The 25,981-nt window shown below is 36.5% G+C and overlaps 1 protein-coding gene across 4 annotated transcripts in view; it reads left to right on the top strand.

The window, feature by feature from the left end:
- Positions 1–25,981, top strand: part of LRBA (LPS responsive beige-like anchor protein) — a 745,100-nt gene that overhangs the window by 66,076 nt on the left and 653,043 nt on the right. For all 4 annotated transcript variants that reach the window (XM_036852028.1, XM_036852030.1, XM_036852029.1 and 1 more), the window contains exons 3-5: positions 15,287–15,518; positions 15,736–15,836; positions 20,810–20,905. In XM_036852028.1, coding sequence (XP_036707923.1) covers positions 15,287–15,518; positions 15,736–15,836; positions 20,810–20,905 — 429 coding nt within the window. The remainder of the gene's footprint in view (positions 1–15,286; positions 15,519–15,735; positions 15,837–20,809; positions 20,906–25,981) is intronic.

Here is a 25,981-nt window from a genome sequence, read left to right as displayed (position 1 = left end):
GACTCTGTGCTTTCCCTGCCGAGGGCCCGGGTTCAATCCCTGGTTGGGGAGCTAATATCCCACAAGCCACGCAGCATGGCCAAGGGTTGGGGGGAAGACAGGAACAAAGAAAACTTAAGTATGGATCATATTGTCATATAATGAAGAAGTGACTTAGAAATCAGAATGATAATAGCGCAACAGGAAGGGCTGTCACCTTTAGCTTACCTTGATGTTAAAGTAGTTATGTTAGTGCATTACATTAGGGTGATATTTTGTTTTAAGTGGAATATGCTTTTTCTTTTGATTTGTTTATTTCCAGTTTGTTTTCAGTTCACTCAGAAGAAACACTGACAGACCACAGCTTTACCATGACTGTCAGATGAAGTTATTATTCTTTTTTATCTTTAAATTAAAAAAAATTTTTATTGGAATATAGTTGATTTACAATGTTGTGTTAGTTTCAGGTGTACAGCAAAGTGAATCAGTTATACATAGACATACATCCACTTTTTTTTAGATTCTTTTCCTATATAGGCCATTACAGAGTATTGAGTCCCTGTGCTATACAGTAGGTTCTTATTAGTTATCTATTTTATATATAGTAGTGTGTATATGTCAATCCCAATCTTCCAATTTATCCCTCCATGCCCCCCCCCCCAATCCCCTTGGTAAACATAAGTTTGTTTTCTACATCTGTGACTCTACTTCTGTTTTGTAAATAAGTTCATTTGTACCCTTTTTTTAGATTCCACATATAAGTAATATCATACAATATTTGTCTTTCTGTGTCTGACTTACTTCACTCAGTATGACAAACTCTAGGTCCATCTATGTTGCTGCAAATGGCATTATTTTGTTCTTTTTTATGGCTGAGTAATATTCCATTGTGTATATGTACTACATCTTCTTTATCCATTCCTCTTTTGATGGACATTTAGGTTGCTTCCATGTCCTGGCTATTATAAATAGTGCTGCAGTGAACATTGGGGTACATGTATCTTTTCAAATTATGGTCAGAATGGCCATCATCAAAAAATCTACATACAATAAATGCTGGAGAGGGTGTGGAGAAAAGGGAACCCTCCTACACTGTTGGTGGGAATGTAAATTAGTACAGCCAGCATGGAGAACAGTATGGAGGTTCCTAAAAAAACTAAAAATAGAACTACCATATGATCCAGCAACCCCGCTCCTAGGCATATACCCAAAAATATTATTCTTGAAGTGAGAATTTTAATAGCAGGTGGAAGGAAGTGTTAGTTCCAGTATCCTCATCTCTTAGATGCATTAACGAAGATATGTATTAGTTCATTTAATCTTCACAACAACTTTAAGAGATGGGTACCATTATTACCCCAGTTTTACAGATGAGGAAGTGAGCCATAGAGAGGTGAACTGTCCTGCCCATGCCCATGCCCTTGGTGTCTGGTAGACCCAGAAATCAAGTCCAGATAGTCTGGCTCCAGAGCTGATGCTCTTAACTACTGTTTCTCGTTAGACGAACTGTATTTCTGAAAACTCTCAATGTATAATTGTTTATGGTTAAGGATCTTGGGCAAAATATAGTTTGGGAGTGTTCCATTAAAGCACTTTACTAACATTAAAATTAAGACATCACACTGAAAGGTAAATAATGATATTTTACTCATCTTTCATTGGTAATAATTGAGACTGTACTCCTGATTTTCATTTCACATCATTGTTGCCAGGAGCTCTCTTTCCCTCAATTTTGATGGAAATGCATACAGTTTGATTTGTTACAGATAGTGTACAAACTAAGAAGCATAATTTTTCCTGCCTAGTTTTACACATAAATGTTCAGTGCATTTTGAAAAGATTAAGATGCTATGTTTTTCCCTTTGGGTTCAAAGAAAATATATACATATTTTGAAAAATTGAAATGTGTCATGAATGTAGGATTTTGAAAATGAAATCCTTTTATAACCCCATTCTCCAAACTATCACTAACAGCCTGGCGCATATTCTTCAGGCGTTTTCTATAAAAATACTATCATACGTGCATAAATACAATATGTGTATGTTAGAGATGTATAAAATAGACCTTTGGCTGAATGAGAAAATGCATATGAGACTGAAACCAAATATCACCATCTTAGAAGGAGCTTTTGAGATATAAGAATACTTGTAAAATTTTATTAAAATTTTTAATTTATTGAAAATTTATTATTAAACATTTTAGTAAAGTTTTGTACCTTTCATATCCTAATTCAGAGAATACTTTCTTGGCGCCGTGAATTAGTACATTGCTCTTGTGGTCACTGAATAACACATTTGTAAGCCTAAATAGCCTCTTTTTCAGCGGATGTTGATTGGGGAATAAGATACTCTTTTGGCTAACTCTCTCAGTAAAGCGTTGATGAAAAGTGAAAGATGATGGTTATGTTCCCAACTACGTGTTGAACTTTCTTTCTCTCCACTAGTAACTGTCTTAAGATAAAGTTTTATTACATTTTGTTCAATGTTAAGAATGATCTTAAACCAAAGGCTTATACACTAATTAAATTATAATGGAATCTAATCTTTTACTATTCTTTATTTTAATATTTATTACTTATATACAGTGAGACTCTATCACAATAAAACATGTGGAGTCTAAAAAATTCACTTGTGTAAAATTTGAGGGTTGGACTGTTTTGAGGTTAGTTAAATGTAGTATTTTTTAGTCTATGTTGTCTTAAAAAGCACAAAAGTAAAATAACAGTGAAATTTAGTACCACAGAGATTTGGTATATTGTGCTGAATATTATTCTTTTGCTTATAAAATATGTACTACTAGAATTTTTTTTTTAATTCAGTGAAAGATTAGTGCTTTACAATTTTCAAAGATTTCTCACATGTGATTTTATATAATCCCATGATAACTCCTCCCCCCCACCCTCTTACTTACAGAGCTTGCATTGTTTTGTTTGAATAAATTTAATACCCGAAGTCTTTACCTTTTGATTCTAGAATATCCATTGATACCTTTGTATGTGAAAACTTGGTATTATTATATCATTTGTCTCATTAAAATTAACTTTCTTGAACTATTTTGTTATTTAGACAAATGCAATAAAATAGCTACTATTGTTTATCCAGAGATATTATATTTCATAAAACAGGAATTGCTGTTCATCGTTTTTACTTCTGTTGTGTGTAGTCAGTTTAATTGTGTTTGGTTATCACTTTGTGATAGAATTTTTCTAAGGTACAAAATGAACTGTAGTCCCTTAAATTAAAACACACGCTTTTGAATCATATTAAAAACAAAGAGTTTTTGTTGTGTAGCTAAACAAGATAGCTTTTTCTGAAAACCCACTCATTCATTTATGCACCATTTGTTGAACCTCTTTATATTAGTTAGGTTTGTGTTCTGCTGAAAGTAGCAGAATACACATCTAATAGCAATTTCATGAAATATAGGTTTTATTTTTCTCACATAACAAGGAGTTTGGAAGCAGGCAGTTGCTGGCACTAGTGGTTCTACTTAATAATGCTTCAAGAGGTACATACTTTCTGCCTTTCCTTTTACCATTCTTTTTTTTTTTTTTAACTGCATTGGGTCTTTGTTGCTGCACGTGGGCTTTCTCTAGTTGCGGCAAGCGGGGGCTACTCTTCATTGCAGTGTGCAGGCTTCTCATTGCGGTGGCTTCTCTTGTTGCGGAGCAAGGCCTCTAGGTGTGCGGGCCTCAGTAGTGGCAGCATGTGGGATCAGTAGTTTGGTGCGTGGGCTCTAGGGCACGCAGGCTTCAGTAGTTGTGGCACGTGGGCTCAGTAGTTGTGGCTCGCGGGCTCTAGAGTGCAGGCTCAGTAGTTGTGGCGCACGGGCTTAGTTGCTTCGTGGCATGTGGGATCTTCCCGGACCAGGGCTCAAACCTGTGTCCCCTGCATTGGCAGGTGGAGTCTTAACCACTGTGCAGGGAAGTCCCCTTTTTACTATTCTTAATGTATTGGCGTTTTGTCTGTCCTTGTGCTTGTAAGCCACATGATAGCAAGATGACTGCTGTACCTCTGGGAACCATGTCTGTGTTCTAGGGAGGGAAGAAGGAAGAGGGCAAAAAGCTACTCCAGCTATATCTGTTTTCTTTTTATCAAGTGAAACCCTGGTTCATCCACCTTAGTGCCTTGTGAGTTTGTGTGTTACTTATGTTTTAGTTCCTCATCTGTTAAGTGGAGATATTGTGGTGGTGGTATTGTTGTTGTTGTTTTTTTTTTTGTGAGAGGTAATTAAAAATGATAATTCATGTAAAGTGCTTGGCACAGTATGTAGTTCACAGTAATCGCTCCATGTGTGTTATTATTATTTTATATTATGTTATTAGTAATAGCTTGTATTTTTATTACTTGTATTTTTATGTGATTAGCTCACAGTAGTCACTCAATACATTTATGCTATTATTGTTTTGTATTTTTAATCATTATTATTTATTTTATTTTGTATTAGGATTAAAAAAAAAAAGCACAGAAATATATAGGGTAAAAAAGTTTTCCCCAACTACTATTAACTGTTTGATTTGCAATTATATTATTTATTGCTGTGTAACAAATTATCCCCAAACCTTGCAACTTAAAACAGTAATAAACATTTTTTAAAAAAAATTTATTTTATTTTATTTATTTATTTTTGGCTGTGTTGGGTCTTTGTTGCTGCGCGTGGGCTTTCTCTAGTTGCAGTGAGTGGGGGCTACTCTTCGTTGTGGTGCACAGGCTTCTTATTGTGGTGGCTTCTCTTGTTGCAGAGCACAGGCTCTAGGTGCCCGGGCTTCAGTAGTTGTGGCACACAGGCTCAGTAGTTGTGGCTCGCGAGCTCTAGAGCATAGGCTCAGTAGTTGTGGCGCACGGGCTTAGTTGCTCTGTGGCATGTGGGATCTTCCCAGACCAGGGCTCGAACCCATTTCCTCTGTATTGGCAGGCAGATTCTTAACCACTGCACCATCAGGGAAGCCCAGTAATAAACATTTATCAGCTCACAGTTTCTGTGGGTCAGGAATTTAGGGGCAGATTGACTGGATAGTTCTAGGTCAGGGTCTCTTAGGAGGTTGCATTTAAGATTTTGGCTGGGGTTACATACGTCTGAAGGCTTAACTGAGGCTGGAGGACCTGCTTCCAAGGCTTCTTATGTGACTGGCAAGTTGGTGCTGAATATTGGTGGGAGGCCTCTGTTCCTCTCCAAGAGGGTCTGTCACAGAGCTGCTTGATTATCCTCATGACATGGTGGCTGATTTTCCTCAGAATGAGTGATACAAGGGAAGCCATAAAGTCCTTAATGACCTAGCCTTGGAAATCACACGTTACTTCTGCTGAACTCTGTTGGCACACTGAGCAGCTCTAATTTAATGTGGGAGATCGTCTGTCTTGCTTGGCTTTTAGACTGAATTGTTCATGAAGGGATAGGGGTTCATTAAAAAAAAAAAATGTATATTTATTTATTTATTTGGCTGCTTTAGGTCTTTGTTGCAGCATGCAGGATCTTCTGTTGTGGTGCGTGGGCTCTTCGTTGTGGTGCACAGTCCTCTCTAGTTGCTGCACACGGGCTTCTCTCTAGTTGTGGTGCACAGGCTCCAGAGCATGCGTGGTCAGTAGTTGTGGCGCACGGGCTCTCTAGTTGTGGCGTGCGGGATCCAGAGTGCGCAGGTTCTCTAGTTGTGGCGTGCGGGCTCTCTAGTTGTGGCATGCGGGCTCTCTAGTTGTGGTGCACGGGGTCAGTAGTTGTGGTGCACAGGTTTAGTTGCCCCATGGCATATGGGATCTTAGTTCCCCAACCAGGGATCAAACCCGTGTCCCCAGCATTGGAAGGTGGATTCCTAACCACCGACCCACCAGGGAAGTCTCGATAGGGGTTCATTCTGATGGATTTTGATTGCTCATATTTTCTTTTCCCTTGAAGTAATCTTAATTTAAGATGTCTCTTTCTTTGTCTAATTATTAAATTCTATAAATCGTAAAAAGAAACCTATGAAAAATAAGTAGGTTGTTTAAAACATTTACCTAAAAATGTGAAAGGCCTTCTAAATGTTTGTGTAAACATAGTTAATTCTGTCATATTATTCATAGCAATAAACTTCAAGAACACAATGCATTATCCTGTGTTTCTCAGAAAAGCTTTTGTAGAATGCTATTACTGTTAAAAGCTCTTGTCAAAAAAAAAAAAAAAGTTAAAAGAAAAAAGAGATTTGTTTCATTGTCAGATAAGTTTTGGGAAGTCCATACATTGGTTACACATTTTTGACATTTATAATGCACAGTGGCATATTAAAGCTCTGAGAATTTTATCGTGTAAACATGTCTCACCTTGTTTAATCCAGTGTTTCTCAGGCTTATTTTAATCATAGAAACTTTTTGCTTAATACTGGTTTTGTACACATGCCATAGTGCAGTGAAAATTTCTAATTCTTATGAAAGGTACAACGAACAATGAGAGAGGAGAGGTTATTTACTACTTTCTGGTACATTTGGGGATTTAAAAAACTATAAAGGGGCTTCCCTGGTGGCGCAGTGGTTGAGAGTCTGCCTGCCAGTGCAGGGGACACGGATTCAAGTCCTGGTCTGGGAAGATTCCACATGTCGCGGAGCAACTGGGCCCGTGAGCCACAACTACTGAGCCTGCGCGTCTGGAGCCTGTGCTCCGCAACAAGAGAGGCCGCGACAGTGAGAGGCCCGCGCACCGCGATGAAGAGTGGCCCCCCCGCTCACCGCAACTAGAGAAAGCCCTCGCACAGAAAACGGAGACCCAACACAGCCAAAAATAAAATAAAATAAAAATAATTAAAAAACTATAAAGATGATAATTTATTATCAGACATGCGTTTTGACTAATTTCCTATAGATAGTGAAGTTCACAAATTTTTCAAATACTTACTATAGCTCACTATATAAAGAAACTTTAGAAAACCCAACTTAAATGTTAGATTATTAATGAAGATGTAAGGAAAGCATAAGGCTAGGAGTCAAATAGTCTGATTAGAAGTTTTGGCTGTGAATTAATATACAGTCTTTTTGTTCCTGTATAAATAGATGTGAAATAATTGATATATATGACTTACCTCGTTCTTGTAAGGATTAGTTACAATAGTAGAAATGGAAATTTTATATCAGTATACGTGTGTTGGTAATATTACTGAAACTACTGATGCTTTTGGGCATTCTAACAAATTAATGAAAGACCCGAAAGACAGTAAGTGGAAGAAGGAGGACAAAAAACTCAAAGGGAGTAATTTTAAATGGCTGACAGGAAGTTATAATTGTTCCTTATGGAGTTTACTTTAATTCTCTTAATTTGCATATTTGGAATTTTATGATTGTAGAAAATCTTGATAATCTTTGTTAATATATTAGTGTAAGGCCTCCAAGCCCAGACCAGTCTCACTGTGAGATTATGGTATAATTCTATTCTTTTTACTCTTCCCGGGGTATTTGTGATTGTAGTATACATTACAGAATGCTAAGGATTAAAAATTTCTGTTCACCTCTTCTAATTTCCTTGTATTCCATGTCTTCTCCATCTGAATTCTACATTGTTGCCTCTAGTCAGTGGATTTTACTTTTCTCTTACCTTTGATATAAATGACTTGAGCTTGTTTTTTTAGATGTATTTTAAACCATAGGTTTACTAAGACATACAGTAGAATTCACCCTTTTTAGATGTACGGTTTTATGAAGTTTGACAGATGGATTTGCTGGGGTATCTAGTACCGTAATCAAGATATTGAAAATTTTATCATCCCAAAGAAGTCCCTTCGTGTTTTTGTGTCATTAATTCTGTCCCTCCTTCCTCAGACCCTGGCAACCACTGATCTAACTTCTTTCCCTATACTTTTTTCTTTTCCAGAGCATCATATAAATGGTATCATACAATACGTAGCTTTTATGTCTAGCATCTTTGACTTAGTATTATGTTTTTGAGATTGATTCATATTGTTAATGGTATTGGTAATTTGTTCCTTATTATTGCTGATTAGTATTCTGTTGTATGGTTGTACCACAATGTGTTTATCCATTTACTAGTTGATGGACATTTGAATTGTTTCCAGTTTTTGGTGATTATGAATAAAACTGCTATAAACATTCATGTACAGATCTTTATGTGGACAAATGCTTTCATGAAATGGGTTGAGCTTTTTCAGGGATCTTAATACTTCATTATTTTATTGTTGAAACTTTAGTGCCTACTTTATCTTTTGGAGAGAGATTAAGATACTAGAAGTAGGACTTCAGGTTTCTTGCTTATTGCACTGGGATATAGTAAGAACTCAAATTTGTTTCTTTAATTTTTAAATTATGAAAATAATGAATAATATTTAAACTTAATGGTATATATACTAAGGATCCATTATATATCAAACATAGTGCTAAGATTAAAAAGGATAAAAAGTATTTTTTGAAATGGTTCCTATTTTCCGGGATCATCATTTATGCTCTTTGAGTGGAAAAGATTTATGGGAAATAATTGAAGAAGAAGTGGGGGGCTTCCCTGGTGGTCCAGTGGTTAAGACTTCACCTTCCAGTGCAGGGGATGCAGGTTCGATCCCTGGTCCGGGAGCTAAGATCCCACATGCCTTGTGGCCAAAAAACTAAAACATAAGAAACAGAAGCAATATTGTAACAAATTCAATAAAGACTTTAAAAATGGTCCACATCAAAAAAATCTTTAAAAAAAGGTGATTAAAATTTGTGATACGAAAAAATAATGTATGATACTATTGAAATATTAGGTTAAATCATATGAAATTGTTATAGTCAGAAACATTTGAATACTGGTAATATAATATGGGTCATCCAGGTTTATTGTAAGCTGGAAAGGTCAGAATGGTTCTCAGAAGAGACAGGTCTTAAGAAAATGTTAAGATACAGTTCTTCAAACGATACAGGAAAGTGAGAAGCCAATCGTAGAGAATAGCAAATTTAACCTAATTTTCTGAAATGAGAAATTTCTTGTATTAGACTAAATATTCTGTAATTCCTAGGACCTGGATATAGTTTTAAAAAATCATAGTTTTAGAAGGGACAAGGGAGAATCAGAGTGAAGTGCTTAAAGAGAAAATTTGTTTAATCCAACCCTTACTGTTGAAAGTATTTTATAATTCATATTGGATCCTAAAATAGCAGATTTGATTGCCAGTACCTAAAAATTAGGATATATTTTAGACTCTTATATTTGTGTGAAATTCTTTGGATGGGATATGTCATTTTACTAAGGGTCATAATTACTGTAATTCATAATGAACTTATTGCCTTTTCTTACATGTATTGCATCTAGTTCATAATTATTTCTACTTATATCTGTAGCAGTGAGAGAAACACCTTGCTGTCTTTACTTACATAAATTAAAATTCCAGCAGAGAGAAATATTACTATCCAGGAAATTTCCGATCTGAAAGTAGACCTGACATTACCAAAATAAGTCTGATTATATTACTGTAGTATCTGTAGTGTTAAATTTTGTGTAAGAATTGGGGCTTTTTGTGTTCAAATTCTGAGGATTCACAGTATTGATGACTACTAGAAAGGGCTCAGTTATTATAGATGAATATACCATCTTTCCTTCCTTTACTTTTGGACCTTTCTATTAAACAGATGTTTGTCCTCGTATTATCCTCTATGTCTCTCAACCTCTCTTTCATATTGCCTCTCTCTCTTGCCTTCTGGGACTTTGCTTAGCTCTTTTAGTTCCCATATTTTTTGTTTTTTGTTTTTGGCTGCACGGTGTGGCACATGGGATGTCAGTTGCCCAACCAGGGATCGAACCTGTGCCCCCTGCAATGGAAGTGCTGAGTCTTAACCACTGGACCGCCAGGGAAGTCCCTCAACAATATATTTTTTATTTTTGAAAAAGTGAGAACAAATTACAGAACTATTTCTGAAAGGATAGTGAAGTGCTGTCTCTATTAAATGAAGATGCTGGGAGGAGGTAAGCTGAACAGAGTTTCTAGGTCATGGTCTGGCTTTTTAAAGAGTTATATGAACCCTTACTGGGATATTTAGTAGGCATCATCAAAAATGAACCCTAGGGAATACAGAGGTGTATCAGTTTGCTAGGGCTGCTGTAGCACAGTACCAAAAATTGGATGGCTTAGACAAAATATAGGAAATATCTAGTTAGGGGCATAAGCTGCGATTGTCCTCTGTCCAGTTTCTGCTATACTGTACTCCTGCTACATCTTTGAGGAAAAATTTAGCAAGTTTCCAGGGAAAACATAGCTTTACTTTGAAGTATTAGAATTTTCTATGTATGATAGTCTTTCCAGTTTTATAAATCTTTTGAAGAGAAAATAACTATTTTTGGTCTATATTTCTTGGTTTTTTGAAAATACAAGTGACTTAGGTTTAATGACTAATTTCAGCTTAAAGCCTTTTATTAATGTAACCATTGTGAAGAAAATAATCTTTGTGCCCAATTAAAGTCCTAATACAAAACTTGTGAAGGTTTATTTAGATTCTTTGAATAATACACTTTAAAATTTCTATAATCTTGTACATTAAACTATAACCTATAGAAAGCATGTTATGCCACCCTGAAGGTGGCTATATAAATTGTTTATGAGGTTCAGACCAAGACTAAAATATGTTGAAATGGAGAGTTTTGAAAAACGTTCTGTATAGCAAAGGAGACCAAATCATGCTAAAATGCAGAAAAAGACTATACATCAGTTTCCAGGCTACATTATTCAAAAAAATACAACCATAAAAAAGGTAATAAGATTACATTTTCACATTTCATGGCTAGTAAAGTGCATTAGACTGCTCAGATATTCATAACTTACTGTGACATTTGGGAAGATTACATTTTGTAGTGCACAGCCATTACTACAGCTCACATAATAACTAGCCAGTGCCTAGACTTGGATTATGATCCCTGTCATTGGAAACAAATTTGTGTTTTGAAGGTTGATCAGTTTCAAATAACTATTAGAAAGGGTTAATGTGACATGCTGTAGACCCTGTGCATGCTTTTTAGGTATAATAGATATGCATACATATAGTATATCAAATATGCCACATATTTGTATGTACCAATTTCTGTCCTCAATTTTCTCCTTGAAAGGCATATTTTATAATATTTAAAGCAATGGAGAAATATTTAAAACACCTGTCTGGATACTGCTCTCACAGTATAAACTCAATTTAAAATCTGGTGAAATATTTAGAGGTTTTTTGGAAATTACTTTCAAAAATTAATTCTATAGCTTCTTGGAAGGGTGGTTACTGATGGTAATAAACACAGATCAAAATGAAAGATTGATATAAGTAATATTAAGGGGAAGGTAAGGTAACTTAAGTTAGTTGCAACTAGGATTTTTAAAAATAATAAATTTATTTATTTATTTATTTAATTAATTTATTTATGGCTGCATTGGGTCTTTGTTGCTGCGCACCGGCTTTCTCTAGTTCTGGTGAGCAGGGGCTACTCTTTGTTGTGGTGCGCGGGCTTCTCAATGAGGTGGCTTCCCTTGTTGCGGGGCATGGGCTCAAGGTGCACCGGCTTCAGTAGTTGCAGCACGTGGGCTCAGTAGTTGTGGCTCGCGGGCTGTAGAGCACAGGCTCAGTAGTTGTGGTGCACGGGCTTAGTTGCTCTGTGGCATGTGGGATCTTCCTGGACCAGGGCTTGAACCCATGTCCCCTGCATTGGCAGGCGGATTCTTAACCACTGCGCCACCAGGGAAGTCCTGCAACTAGGTTTTTGACCTATTCAGATCTGTGTGGAGGATGTCCAAAAGTGTATGTATACTACAAACTCTCCCCTGGCCCTCGTTCCCCAGATGCTCAGTTACCTCTTCAGAGGCAGTCACTATTTAGTTTCTTGTGTATTGTTCTTAGGCATATGTCTGTATGTATATGTTTTACACTCAAATTGTAGCCTACTGTCATGCTTTTTTCCACTTCAACTTTCTCACCTAAACAATGTATTTTAGAGATCTTTTTCTGTCAAATGGAACTCCCTCATTATTTTCAATGGCTGCATGATGTTCCATTATATGGTTAAACACAACTTTACTTTATAATATGTTTTTTTGGGGGAGGTATTGTTTCTTCTATTTTCTATTAAAATGCTAAAATGGGGCTTCCCTGGTGGCGCAGTGGTTGAGAATCCGCCTGCCAATGCAGGGGACACGGGTTCGATCCCTGGTCTGGGAGGATCCCACATGCCGCGGAGCAACTAAGCCCGTGAGCCACAACTACTGAGCCTGCGTGTCTGGAGCCTGTGCTCCGCAACGGGAGAGGCCGCGACAGTGAGAGGCCCGCGCGCTGCGATGAAGAGTGGCCCCCTCTCGCCACAGCTGCAGAAAGCCCTCGCACAGAAACGAAGACCCAACACAGCCAAAATAAATAAATAAATAAATAAATAAATAAATAAATGCTAAAATGAAGTTCTTGTGTGGAACATCATTACCTAAATATATCTGTGGAATAAATTTCTAGTTGTTAAGGTAGCCATTTGTGCTTGCTTCTATTTAGCATAATTCTTTTGAGACTGATACATATTGTTAACTGTAATCAGTATTTTCATTACCAAATAATTTTGTCATTTATAGTAATTTTTCAGTTTTCCAGATATATATCATATCATCTGAAAATATTTGGAATTTAAATCCTCTGTTCTGATATTTATACATGTTGCTGCCTTTTGACCAAATGTGACTTCTGTGTCTCCAGAATAATATCAAATGATAGTAATGATAGTGCATCTGAGTCTTATTTCTGACTTTCATGAGAATCATTCCAATTTTCCTATATGGACGTAATGCTGGCTTTTTGGGTGTATTTTATTATTAAAGGAAGTCTTTTAAAATTAATTAATGTAGAAAGTTTGGTGGAAATATAAAACCACCATTTAGCTATGCCACAGTATTTACACTTGCAGGTAAGATCCATCGACGGACGCTAAAAAGTATGGTGAGAAACAAGATATTTGTATAGTCTCAAAGTATTCTTTACAAGAATGCTTAATAATTTAAAAATGAAAGATAGTCACTTTAAAATGGAAAAAGTTTGACAGACACCTCTTTAAGCAGGTGATCAAAGCTAACTTCACCAATAGCGAGACATACTGACTTCAGGTACTATCCGAAATGATACACCGAGAAGGACACACATCACTTCTGGGGTGTTTTTACCAAAAATGCATAGGCTGAATTTAAACATGAAGAAATGTTCAGATTGGAAGACAGTCTATAAAATAACTGGCAAATACACTTCAAAAGTGTCAAATTCATGAAAGTCAAAGAATGCCTGTGCAACTGTCTCGGTTTGGAGAAGACTAAGAGGATGCTGATCCTGGATCAGGAAAAGGACATTAGTGTGACAGGTGTCAATATTTGAGTAAGATCTGTAGTATTGTACCTGGTTTTAATGACTGTATTATGATGATGTAATACATTCACATTAGGGGAAGCTGGTTAAAGGGTACACAGGAACTGTATACTATTTCGCAATTTTTGAATGTCTGAATTATTTCAGAATAAAAAGTTAAAGACAAAACAAGCAAAAAATAGTCACAAATAATCACAAAATCAAAAAAAAATCTCTATTAGACTTCTTATGTAGCTTACAGAATTTTGGGGAGCACTTAGGGAACGAAGCACGTATACTTCATAGCCAAGACCATGTAGCTAGGAGAATTGGCCCAATTACACCAAGGGACTCTTTTAGCAGAAACCCATCTGTCATCTCTTTATGCCGCATGTTACTGATTATGCAAAGAATTGTACACTAAAATCTCTGCCAGAGCTTTCCTAGAAAAACCAAAAGCCTTATGACTGTGCTTGCTAGGAATTCTTATCTCCTTGCATGCAGATACTGCCTCCTGTTTTTCATTTTTCCGTTTTTTCTTTCTCATGCCAGTGTGTATCTTTGACAGAACCTGGGACGCATATCAGTCCATGGCTGCAAGGAGTTTTAATTGATTTCCTAGTTCTGTACCATCTTTGCTTTTCTGAAGTAAACTCTACTTGGTCATGTCTGTTATTCTTTTTTTTTTTTTTTAATTAATTTATTTGGTTGTGCCTGGTCTTAGTTGTGGCACACGGGCTCCTTAGTTGCAGCTCATGGGCTCCTTTAGTTGCGGCTGGCAGGCCCCTTAGTTGCGGCTCATGGGCTCCTTAGTTGTGGCTCACGGGCTCGTTAGTTGTGGCAGGCGGCCTCCTTAGTTGTGGCATGTGAACTCTTAGTTGCAGCATGCATGTGGGATCTAGTTCCCTGACCAGGGATCGAACCTGCGTCCCCTGCATTGGGAGCACGGAGTCCTAACTGCTGCGTCACCAGGGTAGTCCCTGTTTTATGAGCTGTTGGATTTTGTTTTGTACAATTCACTTTCTCCTAATTCTTGCCTACCTTTTAGGTTTAGGAAAGCATAATGAAAAATGAAGGTGTATTCAGAAGGACAGGAGTGTAGGTGGATCATGTATGTAACTGTTCTGACAGAGATCTTTAAAAAAATCTAGTTACAAAAGATAGCCTTGCAAAGGTAATTCTAAAAATATTTTAATTCCTTTAAACAATTGGGGTTTGTTAAAATTAAAAAACTTTCCCTCTGTGAGGATGCTATTGGTGAGATGGCAGGGTAGGAATAGGTCAGTACAGCTTTCTCTGGGTGGATTTTCTGATAGCAATATCAATGAAATAAATTTTCTTGATTACTGACTTTGAGTGTGTGACTAAGTTTAAGTTATGTTTAAGTTATCCTGATTATTGACAGGGGGGATCAAAGTGGATAGGTGTAATAAACCAAGAATTTGACAAATAAAAATTACATGTTTTGTGTCCACTCTAAGCCTTTTTCAGCTTTTCATTTTTGCTATGAGCTCATACATGTATAAGTAGCAAAGGACATTTAGGTTGCTGTGAGTAGCTCACAGATTACCTAATTCATAAATGAAACATTGAATTAGAAGCAATTATAGAGCTAAGTTAGATCTTTATTAGTATCAGGGCAGTGGTAGTGATTTACCTAAACATCCTCCATTTGTTGAAAATACTTCCATTTTTATATTCTAAGTCTCGCTTGACTTTGTGCTATCTTAACTTGAAGATTTCTTTAGAAGCTTTATTTTTTTAGAGCTGTGTGTGTTTGTGTGTGTGTGTGTGTGTGTGTGTGTGTATTAAAGATCTTTTTATTGTTGTAGGGGGTAGAGAAGAATGTGTATGGGAGCACTGAATCCTAATCACTAGACTACCAGGGAAGAGGAGAATGTATATGAATAGTTACTGTGAATCTAAAGCTTAGGAGTGTACTCTAGTTATACTGAAGAAGTACTAATGCTTTTAATGTTTTTTTTTTTCTTTCCCTCCTTCCCCCTGCCCCTGGAAGTTGGTAGGAGGGCAATTTGATTTAGAAATGAATTTCATTATTCAAGAAGGTGAGAGTATCATCTGCATGGTGGACTTATTAGAGAAATGTGATGTTACTTGCCAAGCAGAAGTCTGGAGCATGTTTACAGCCATTCTGAAGAAAAGCATACGAAATCTTCAGGTCTGCACTGAAGTAGGCCTTGTTGAGAAAGTGCTTGGGAAAATTGAAAAAGTTGACAATATGATAGCAGGTATGACTTTCCATAATACAATGGTTGTGAAGAAATGAAGTTTGATTCTTAAGTACTCTATTTTTCTTATTTAATAATATTTATTAAATAAATATTGAGCATCTAACATGTACCTGGAACTTTAGTGTCCAAAGTGTTAAGTAAGCACCATATATTTTAATCTTTCAAGAAATGTAAGTAGCTTAATTATTTTATTTTTTGCTTTCTTTGTTTCCAGATCTTTTAGTTGACATGTTGGGAGTGCTGGCTAGCTACAATTTGACAGTTCGAGAACTAAAGCTGTTCTTCAGTAAACTTCAAGGAGATAAAGGACAATGGGTAAACTTAAATACTCTTTGATATTTGAAACTATTCCACTCCCCAAACATATTAGTAGCTTTTAAGCAATTGATATTGTTGCACAGGGGGTAAATGTCAAATTGAGGGGGAGAGATCAGTTAGAATAGCATTTAACCCTCTACAGCTACTTTTGCCATCTCCTGACACAGGTGTGGACTAAGAGAACTGGGTGTTCCAGGCAGGTTGGTAATTTGGTCCTTCTTCAAACGTTTTAAATAATTTTTATTTTTTTAAAATTTCAGCATTTTAAGATTCAACATAAAAAGTCAACATTAATTAGAGAAAAAGGGTAAGGACAGAGAAATAAAAATGTTGGGTAGCAGCATCTAGCTTCTCTTTCTATCAATCTGAGTAGTTTAAACTTGAATAACCCACTCAGTGAACAAAAGCCCTGTGGTTAATTGGCTCCACCCTCTTTAGATGCAATTTTATGGTCCTTTGCAATGGGTGGTAGCAGTCAACTGATTTTGAACTCCAGGTGCCTTATCAAACTGTTTCTTCCTACTCTTTAGTTACTTATGCCTTAGAGGAATATTAGTAAATATTTTCTCCATTTTTGTTGCACTTCTAGGCTTGTTTTAGAGCTCTTTAGAAATCATTGCCTGCAGCAACTACTCAGCCGGCTGATCCTTAATCTGCCTCTGTTTAAGTATATCTAAATTTGTGCTCTGCAATTATACACTCTAATTTATTGTATTAAAATGATTGGACTCTTTAGCTTCTTTGTATTGAACTCTAGTTCTCTGCCTGCTTTTAAGATTTTTATCACTGATTTGCAGTGATTTTATTATGTTTCTTGGTGTGGTTTACCTTGTATTTATCCTTATTAGGGGTTCTTGCATCTGTGGGCTTATAATTGTCATCAAATTTGGAAACATTTTGATCATTATTTCTTCAAATATCATTTTCTTGTCCCTCTCCCCCTCTTTCTGGGACTCCAGTTACATGTTTTTTGATCTTCTTGTTAGTGCCCCTTAGGTCACTGAGATCTGTTCACATTTTTTTTTTTTTTAAGTCTTTTCTCTTTGTGCTTCATTTTATTTTACTTATTTTTTAAATAAATAAATTTATTTATTTATTTATTGGCTGCGTTGGGTCTTGGTTGCTGCGCCCAGGCTTTCTCTAGTTGCGGTGACTGGGAGCTACTCTTTGTTGCGGTGCACAGGCTTCTCAGTGCAGTGGCTTCTCTTGTTGTGGAGCACGGGCTCTAGGCACGCGGGCTTCAGTAGTTGTGGCTCATGGACTTAGTTGCTCCATAGCATGTGGGATCTTCCCGGACCAGGGCTCGAACCCATGTCCCCTGCATTGGCAGGCGGATTCTTAACCACTGTGCCACCAGGGAAGTCCCTGTGCTTCATTTTAGATTGCTTTTATTGCTATATTTTTAAGGCAGTTGATCTTTTCTTCTGTAATGTGTTAACAGCCATTAAAATTTTCAGATTTCCGATACTTTTAATCTGTCAATTCTGTTTGGTTCTTTTTAATATCTTTCATTTGTTCCCTCATTCTTGTTTTCCTTTAAATCATTGAGAATATGTAGCATATTAATAGTTGCTTTAATGTTCTCATCCACTAATTCTGTCATCTCTGTCATTTTCTAGATCAGTTTTTTGCTCACTCATTCTGCTTTTACTTGTAGGTCATATTTTCCTGTTTTATACTAGTGATTTTAGACATAGTGATGTTAGTCATAGTGAGTTATTCCCTGTTGAGTGCTGGATTCTGTCATAGTTCTTTTAAGATTGTTAGACTGCTTTTGCAGGAAGGTAAGTTACTTGTGGATTAACTTTATTCTTTCAGGCTAGTTTAAAAGTTTTTTTGGTCAGCCAATCTAGGCTGTTACTCTAGGGCTTATTATTGTTAGGGCAGCCTTATTCTGGCCTGACTTCTCTAGCGTCTCTGTGAGTGACCCTAAGTCTCAGACATGAGGCAAGCAAGACTGTGGTCTCTCCATAGTGCCTAGTAGGGTCTCAGCAATTCCTGGCTCTATATTTGCTCTGGGAATTCTTTGACTTATGGCTGTCAAAATCTTGGCCACCCCACCTTGTTGAGTTTTAAGGTAGAAATGAACAGTTTGGTATTATGCCAAAGGTCAGTGCAGATTTCTGGAGTTTCTTCTCTGCATAGGTCCTTCCTCTGTAGTACTCTGCCCTGAAGGTTCTGTCCACCTCAGACTACCCATCCTCTAATTTCTGCCTCATCAACTCAATGAGAATTTCAAGTTCTATTTGGTTTCCTTCTCCCTGTGCAATGATATGTGATAAGGAAATTGACTGCAGGTAGAAAGTCTGGGTAATCTCATGACTCATTTTGTTTCCCTTTCTCAAGGATCACAGTCTTGAGCTAGTCTGAAAACAGTTTTAGTTTCATACATTTTGTCCAGTTTTCAAGTTGATTATGGTGAGTTGGAAAGTGTAGGTCCTGTTGCTGTGTCATGTCCAGAAGAAGTATACTGGTTTGATTTTGGTTTTTATTTATATTCAAATAATTTATTTATTCTGAATATGTAATTAGAACATTTTTTGTTATATTGGTGAATATAGAAAACTATAAGAAAATAGGAAAGGATATGAACAGATATCTGTTTACAGAGATAGAAACCCCACAATCAAATAAACATTAAATCACTAATAATTAGAGATGTTCAAATGAAAGCAGTATTTATATGTCACCTTACATCATTAGTATCAAGAATTATAGAGTTGGATAATAGCAAGTATAATTGGAGGGATAGAGTTATTTTAAAGCTGTGTGCTACTGCTTGGAATGAACACCAATGGAGCCAACCTCAAGAGTAATCTAGTACTAGTTAGTCACTTAAATTATACCCATATCCAGTGAATTAGTAGTTTGCTCCTGAGTGCATGTTCCAAGAAATTCTCACATAGTTCTGTAAGGAAATATGTATGAGAATGTTCACTGAAGCATTATTTTTGATGGCAGTGAATTGTCAACATGTGTTTATCATTAGGAGAATAGATAGGTAAAATGTATTGGATGTATAGAATAGATTATTATATAGCAGTTAGAATCAATGAACAGAGTAATAAGAATAGATACCAAAAAGCAGGAAGAAAGTAAGAAATAGAATGATATATCTAACCCAACATCATTTAACTTTTAAGTATAGTCACACAGAAACACATTTTTAAAGGAACACATATAAAAAGATTAAGCATGTTAATGTAGCTGCTTATGGGAGGGAAAAAAATAATGAACTATTAATAAAACAAGAGCAGGGCCTTGCTCAGAGCTTATGTAGCTTTTGCTAGCATATCAGTGCAGTGAAAAATCCCTGTATCTAAATCTGTGTCTGCTTTTTTGATTATTACTTTAGCACAGATTTTTATATGTGGAAATAGTGTATCAATGGGTGAACATTTTTAAAGACTCTTGAATTATTTTCTGAAAGACTTTCTTAGTATACAATCCCCTAGCAGTATCTGTGGATTAAGTGCTTGTCTTAATGTATTCTTTTTGATTGGTTTATAGAAAAGGAAATTTTGAGGATTGATTTCTCTAGAAATGCTACAAAGTTATATTTTTATTTTTGACTGCATATTATTTTTGGTGATTTCATTTTAGAATTTATTTTAAAAAATCATTGTGATTGTAGTAACTTGTTATTACACTTTTGTAATTGAACAGTGTGGTTAATTGAAAATTTCTTGATCACTTATGAATGAAGCTTTCCACTTAACATTTAGGTAAAAGATTGCCAAACTCTTTTAGATAGTTATTAATGATAATTTAGAGCAGCTACCAGATAAGATGAAGGCAAGCCAGTGATTTCACTTGTAGTTTGACACTGTTTTGAACTTTTAACTTTTAAGAGGAATGTACTACACTTTATCTTATTTGCTTGTAAACTGATTGAAATGATAAGTTATATCTGATTGTCCTTTGCTTTTCCTAAATGTAAATGTGCCTTTTCGTTTTAGCTGTTGGTTGTTTAATGTATTAGAGGAGACTTGTGGGTCAGAGGCATTAATCAAATAAATGTAATGTTACAACTTCTATACATGCTGTATAGTAGAGATATATTGTAGAATGAAATGTGATAGGGAGATTTGATCCATTCTTAGAGGTCAGGGAAGACTGCCCTGAGAAGTGACCATTAAGATGAACTTCAATGGATGGGTAAGATTTATTTAGTTAAGGCGGAGGAGGGTGGGGAGGGGGGAATAGGCCTAGTGAGAACATTTTAAGCAGAAGGAATAGCTTGTGCTCAGGCCCTATTATGGGAAGAAGACAGAGAAGGCATTGTAGATAGAGTGCAGAGAGAGGCAAAAGAGGTTAAGGAGATATGTAAAGTATCTTGTGGGCCATGTTAGGGATTTTGGTCTTTATTTTAAAAACAGTGGGAAGCTATAGGAGAGATAGAATAATGTAACAGTGAAAGTGTAGTAATTAAAAGCATGGACTCTGGAGTCAGACCGAGTTCTGATCCTATCCTTGTCACTTACTACCTGTATGACCTTGGACGTGTTCCTCTGCCTCAGATTCCTCCTCTGTAAAATGGAGTGAGAATAACCCCTAGTGTAGTTATGAGGCTAAAATATTTTATTGTTTTTAAAGTGCCTTTAACAGTGGGACTTGGCAAGCATTATTTTTTGGTGAAATTAAAAAGTGCTTTAAAAAGGGATGGGTAGTGGGTTGATGTAGTTCGTAATTTTAAAAGGTCATTTTTGCTGTAGTGTGGAGAAGAGTTATGTGTCAAATGCTGTTGGCTCATATTTATCCAACGCCTCATAAAAAAAAGTGGCATAGAGTGCATTGTTTATTTCTTTAAGGTAGTTGAAAATAAACTTCCTTTGGTTATTTTATATGCTTTTTAGCTTACAGAATTATTTAGTTATTTGGGGGTATATTAAAGTATGTCTGTACTAAAAGTAGGTTTTTTTGTTTTATGGTGAATAATGTGGTTAATGAATTGTTGATTATTTTCATAGCCTCCACATGCTGGAAAGTTGCTGTCTGTGTTAAAGCACATGCCACAGAAGTATGGTCCCGATGCCTTTTTCAACTTTCCAGGAAAGAGTGCTGCAGTAAGTAAATCTTAATGAGAAAATCACTTGAAGTTCTTTTTTCTTTCTTTTGCTTCCTGAAAGTATGGCCCTGTAAACACTCCTGACAGGTTCTGTGTTAGGTAGAAACTTCTTTGCGCAGCCTAACTTAATCTTTACAGCAATTGTGCATGTTACTTTTTCCTGACTGTTTTAGAGGTGAAGAAATAGAGGCTCTAAGAAGTTAAGAAAGCTGTCCACTCACCCCTTGGGGCCTCAGTGGAATAAGAACCCAATTCTTTTCAACATAAGCCATTTTGTCTTATGAATTTTATCTCTGCATTCTCAAATAGAAATTTATGGACTTGAGGACATGGGGAGGGGGAAGGGTAAGCTGGGACGAAGTGAGAGAGTGGCATGGACATATATACACTACCAAATGTAAAATAGGTAGCTAGTGGGAAGCAGCCACATAGCACAGGGAGATCAGCTCGGTGCTTTGTGACCACCTAGAGGGGTGGGATAGGGAGGGTGGGAGGGAGACACAAGAGGGAGGGGATATGGGGATATATGTATACGTATAGCTGATTCATTTTGTTATACAGCAGAAACTAACACACCATTGTAAAGCGATTATACTCCAATAAAGATTAAAAAAAAAAAAAAAAAGAAACTTATGTGTAACACTTTCAGTTTTATCTTTCTGAAAATCTTTCTTTAGCCTTACATTTCCTGATTCCTGTTTCTTTTGCACCTGAGAGTTACTCTTGGAAACTTTCTAGGCAAGTTTTTCTAACCTGTGTGTTTCCATATAATATCAATCTCAGCATTCTTGTAATCTGTTGATCAGTTTATAAATAAGACAGTTACGTATGGCAGTAATATCTGTAATGTTTCAAAATATTATAGGATTACATTATATAATGTATATGTGTTATTTATGGAAGCTTTTTTACCTCCTCATTATTACATTGGTTTGCCTGTTACAAGCATACATTTTCTGAAGATATTTCAGCCTATTCTTCTTCTGAGGTTACCTTTTATTCATTTTTCACTTTTGTTCTCATAATATCCTACTTGCTTGTGGCCCCTATATAGCCAGGCAATACCTGCAGAAAGAAGAGAGTGTTTTGAAAGGATATTTGTGATATTTGAATACTTCACACAAAATACACAGTTTTCTTTGGAAAGTTCTATTGCTCATATTATTTTTTTCTATATAATTTTTCCTTAATAACCATTTTAGATTTGAAGCTTTCTAGAATAATTGTACTCTGTTGGCATTGAGCTTATCGTTTGTCTCCAACATAAAGAAGTATTCTTGGGACTTCCCTGGTGGTGCAGTGGTTAAGAATCTGCCTGCCAGGTGACACAGGTTCGAGCCCTGGTGTGGGAAGATCCCACATGCCGCAGAGCCACTAAGCCCATGCGCCACAACTACTGAGCCTGCGCTCTAGAGCCCGCAAGCCATAGCTACTGAGCCCATGTGCCACAACTACCAAACCCGCGTGCCTGTAGCCTGTGCTCTGCAACAAGAGAAGACACTGCAATGAGAAGCCCGCGCACCACAATGAAGAGTAGCCTCCGCTTGCTGCAACTAGAGAAAGCCCATGCGCAGCAACGAAGACCCAATGCAGTCATAAATAAATAAATAATAATAAATAAATAAATAAGAAAAAACTTATCCAGATCCACCCTTTAAAAATATATATATTTAAATATATAGGTTTTTTTTAACACCTTTATTGGAGTATAATTGCTTTACAATGTTGTGTTAGTTTCTGCTTTATAGCAAAGTGAATCAGCTATATGTATACATATACCCCCATATCCCCTCCCTCTTATGCCTCCCTCCCACCCTCCCTATCCCACCCCTCTAGGTGGTCACTAAGCCCCAAGCTGATCTCCCTGTGCTATGTGGCTGCTTCCCACTAGCTATCTATTTTACATTTGGTAGTGTATATATGTCAGTGCTACTCTCTCACTTCGTCCCAGCTTACCCTTCCCCCTCCCTGTGTCCTCAAGTCCATTCTCTATGTCTGTGTCTTTATTTCTGTCCTGCCCCTAGGTTCTTCAGAACCTTTTTTTTTTTTTAGATTCCATATATATGTGTTAGCATATGGTATTTGTTTTTCTCTTTCTGACTTACTTCACTCTGTGTGACAGACTCTAGGTCCATCCACCTCACTACAAATAACTCAATTTCATTTCTTTTTATCGCTGAGTAATATTCCATTGTATATATGTGTGACATCTACTTTATCCATTCATCTTTCGATGGACACTTAGGTTGCTTCCATGTCCTGACTGTTGTAAATAGTGCTGCAGTGAACATTGTGGGACATGTCTCTTTTTTAAATATGGTTTTCTCAGGATATATGCCCAGTAGTGGGATTGCTGGGTCTTATGGTAGTTCTATTTTTAGTTTTTTAAGGAACCTCCATACTGTTCTCCATAGTGGCTGTATCTATTTACATTCCCACCAACAGTGCAAGAGGGTTCCCTTTAAAAAGTAAAGTATTCTCATGAGATTAATCTCTTTTTCACGCGTGTTATAACTTTATTATTTATAATTCTTTGAGATTGTAATGTGTTCATTCCATTTACTTATATGTATCTTGAAAGTGGGGTAGTTCAACTACACAGCTTTTGGAACTTTCAGAGAAAAGGTGTTTTAAATATATTCAGTGACTCATTTTTTCCCTCTAACATAGCTTTTAAAGGGAAGTTAAAGTATTTATAGGTAAATTATTTTTACAAAGCTTTCACATCCTCTACTCTCATGTTTCAGTGAGAGAGAGCGTATGTATACAGTGAATATGTATTCTTTTATTTTTTTTTCTTAGTGCAACATTCATTTTATTTTACTTTATTTTATTTGTTTATTTGGTTGCGCTGGCTCTTAGTTGTGGCAGGTGGGCTTCTTAGTTGCGGCACGTGGGATCCTTAGTTGCGGCAGTCAGGCTCCTTAGTTGCGGCTCGCTGGTTCCTTAGTTGTGGCATGCGAACTCTTAGTTGCGTCATGCATGTGGGATCTAATTCCCTGGCCAGGGATTGAACCGGGCCCCCTGCATTGGGAACTTGCAGTCTTAACCACTGCGCCACCAGGGAAGTCCCCAACATTCATTTTAAATCAGCCTCTTGAAGTCTCAATTGTGTTATTACATAAATTTGGCTCAATGATTTTTTCATTTTTTATGGAATATCTTATACATATAAAAGAATATATGTGTATGTATGATGTCGACATAAATGCCTACGTAAATTATAATAACAAGAAATTGTAAATTATAACTAACAATAATTATTGTAAATTATAAATAACAAGAAAACGAAAACTTTGTAGTATGATCTTTTTTTAACAGCTTTATTGAGTTATAATCCCCATATCATGTGATTCATTCATTTAAAGTGTGCAGTGAATGGTTAAGTGTGTTCACCAAGCTGTGCAACCATTATCACAATCAATTTTAGAACTTTTCATCACGCCCAGAAGAAACCCTGCACTCCTTAGCAGTCATTGCACATTTCACTGCAAACTCCCAGGCCTAGGCAACTGCTGTTCTACTTTCTGTCTATATGGATTTGTCTATTCTGGACAATTCATGCACGTGGAATCATCTGATGTCTGGACTTTTGTGATTGGCTTTTCTACTTACCACTACTGTTTTCAAGATCGATTCATGTTGTAGTGTGTATCACTGCTTCATTACTTTTAATGGCTGACTAATATTGAAAGAATATAGCATATTTTGTTTAATTATTCTTTAATTAGTGGATATTTGAGTTGATTCCACTTTTTGGGAATGCTTTATGGGCTTTTATGTGCAAGTTTTTATGTGGACTTATGTTTTCATTTCTCTTGGAAATGAAGGAGTGGAATTGCTGAGTCATATTGTCTATGTTCAGCCATTTGAGGGACTCCCAGTTTGTTTTCCAAAGTGGCTATATTTATTTTATAATCCCATCAGCAATTTGGGAGGATTCAAGTTTCTCCACTTGCTTGCCAACACTTGTTAATGTCTGTCTGTTTGATTATAGCCATCCTAGTGGGTGTTAAGTAAAATCTCATTGTGGTTTTGATATGCATTTCCTTCGTGACTGATGATGCTGAGCATCATTCCATGTCCTTATGGCCATTTGCCTATCTTCTTCGGAGACATGTTCGTTCAGATCTTTTGCCCATTTAAAAATTGCATTTTTCTATTTATTATTGAATTGTAAGAGTTCTTTTTTAAAAAAAAATTCAATTTAATTTTATTTATTTTTTTATACAGCAGGTTCTTATTAGTCATCAATTTTATACACACCAGTGTATACATGTCAATCCCAATTGCCCAATTCAGGACACCACCATCCCCACCCCGCTGCGGCTTTCCCCCCTTGGTGTTCATATGTTTGTTCTCTACATCTGTGTCTCAGCTTCTGCCCTGCAAACCGGTTCATCTGTACCATTTTTCTAGGTTACACATGCATGCGTTAATATACAATATTTGCTTTTCTCTTTCTGACTTACTTCACTCTGTATGACAGTCTCTACATCCATCCACGTTTCAACAAATGACCCAATTTCGTTCCTTTTTATGGCTGAGTAATATTCCATTGTATATATGTACCACAACTTCTTTTTCCATTCATCTGTCGATGGACACGTAGGTTGCTTCCATGTCCTGGCATTGTAGATAGAGCTGCAATGAACATTGTGGTACTTGACTCTTTTTGAATTATGGTTTTCTCTGGGTATATGCCCAGTAGTGGGATTGCTGGATCATATGGTAATTCTATTTTTGGTTTTTTAAGGAACCTCCATACTGTTCTCCATAGTGGCTGTATCAATTTACATTCCCATGAACAGTGCAAGAGGGTTCCCTTTTCTCCACACTCTCTCCAGCATTTGTTGTTTGCAGATTTTCTGATGATGCCCATTCTAACTGGTGTGAGGTGATACCTCATTGTAGTTTTGATTTGCATTTCTCTAATAATTAGTGATGTTGAGCATCTTCTCTTGTGCTTCTTGGCCATCTGTATGTCTTCTTTGGAGAAATGTCTATTTAGGTCTTCTGCCCATTTTTGGATTGGGTTGTTTGTTTCTTTAATATTGAGCTGCATGAGCTGTTT

This window comes from Balaenoptera musculus, chromosome 5, assembly GCF_009873245.2.
Source record: "Balaenoptera musculus isolate JJ_BM4_2016_0621 chromosome 5, mBalMus1.pri.v3, whole genome shotgun sequence".
Lineage (NCBI taxonomy): Eukaryota > Metazoa > Chordata > Mammalia > Artiodactyla > Balaenopteridae > Balaenoptera > Balaenoptera musculus.
This window is presented reverse-complemented; position numbering and strand designations above follow the sequence as displayed.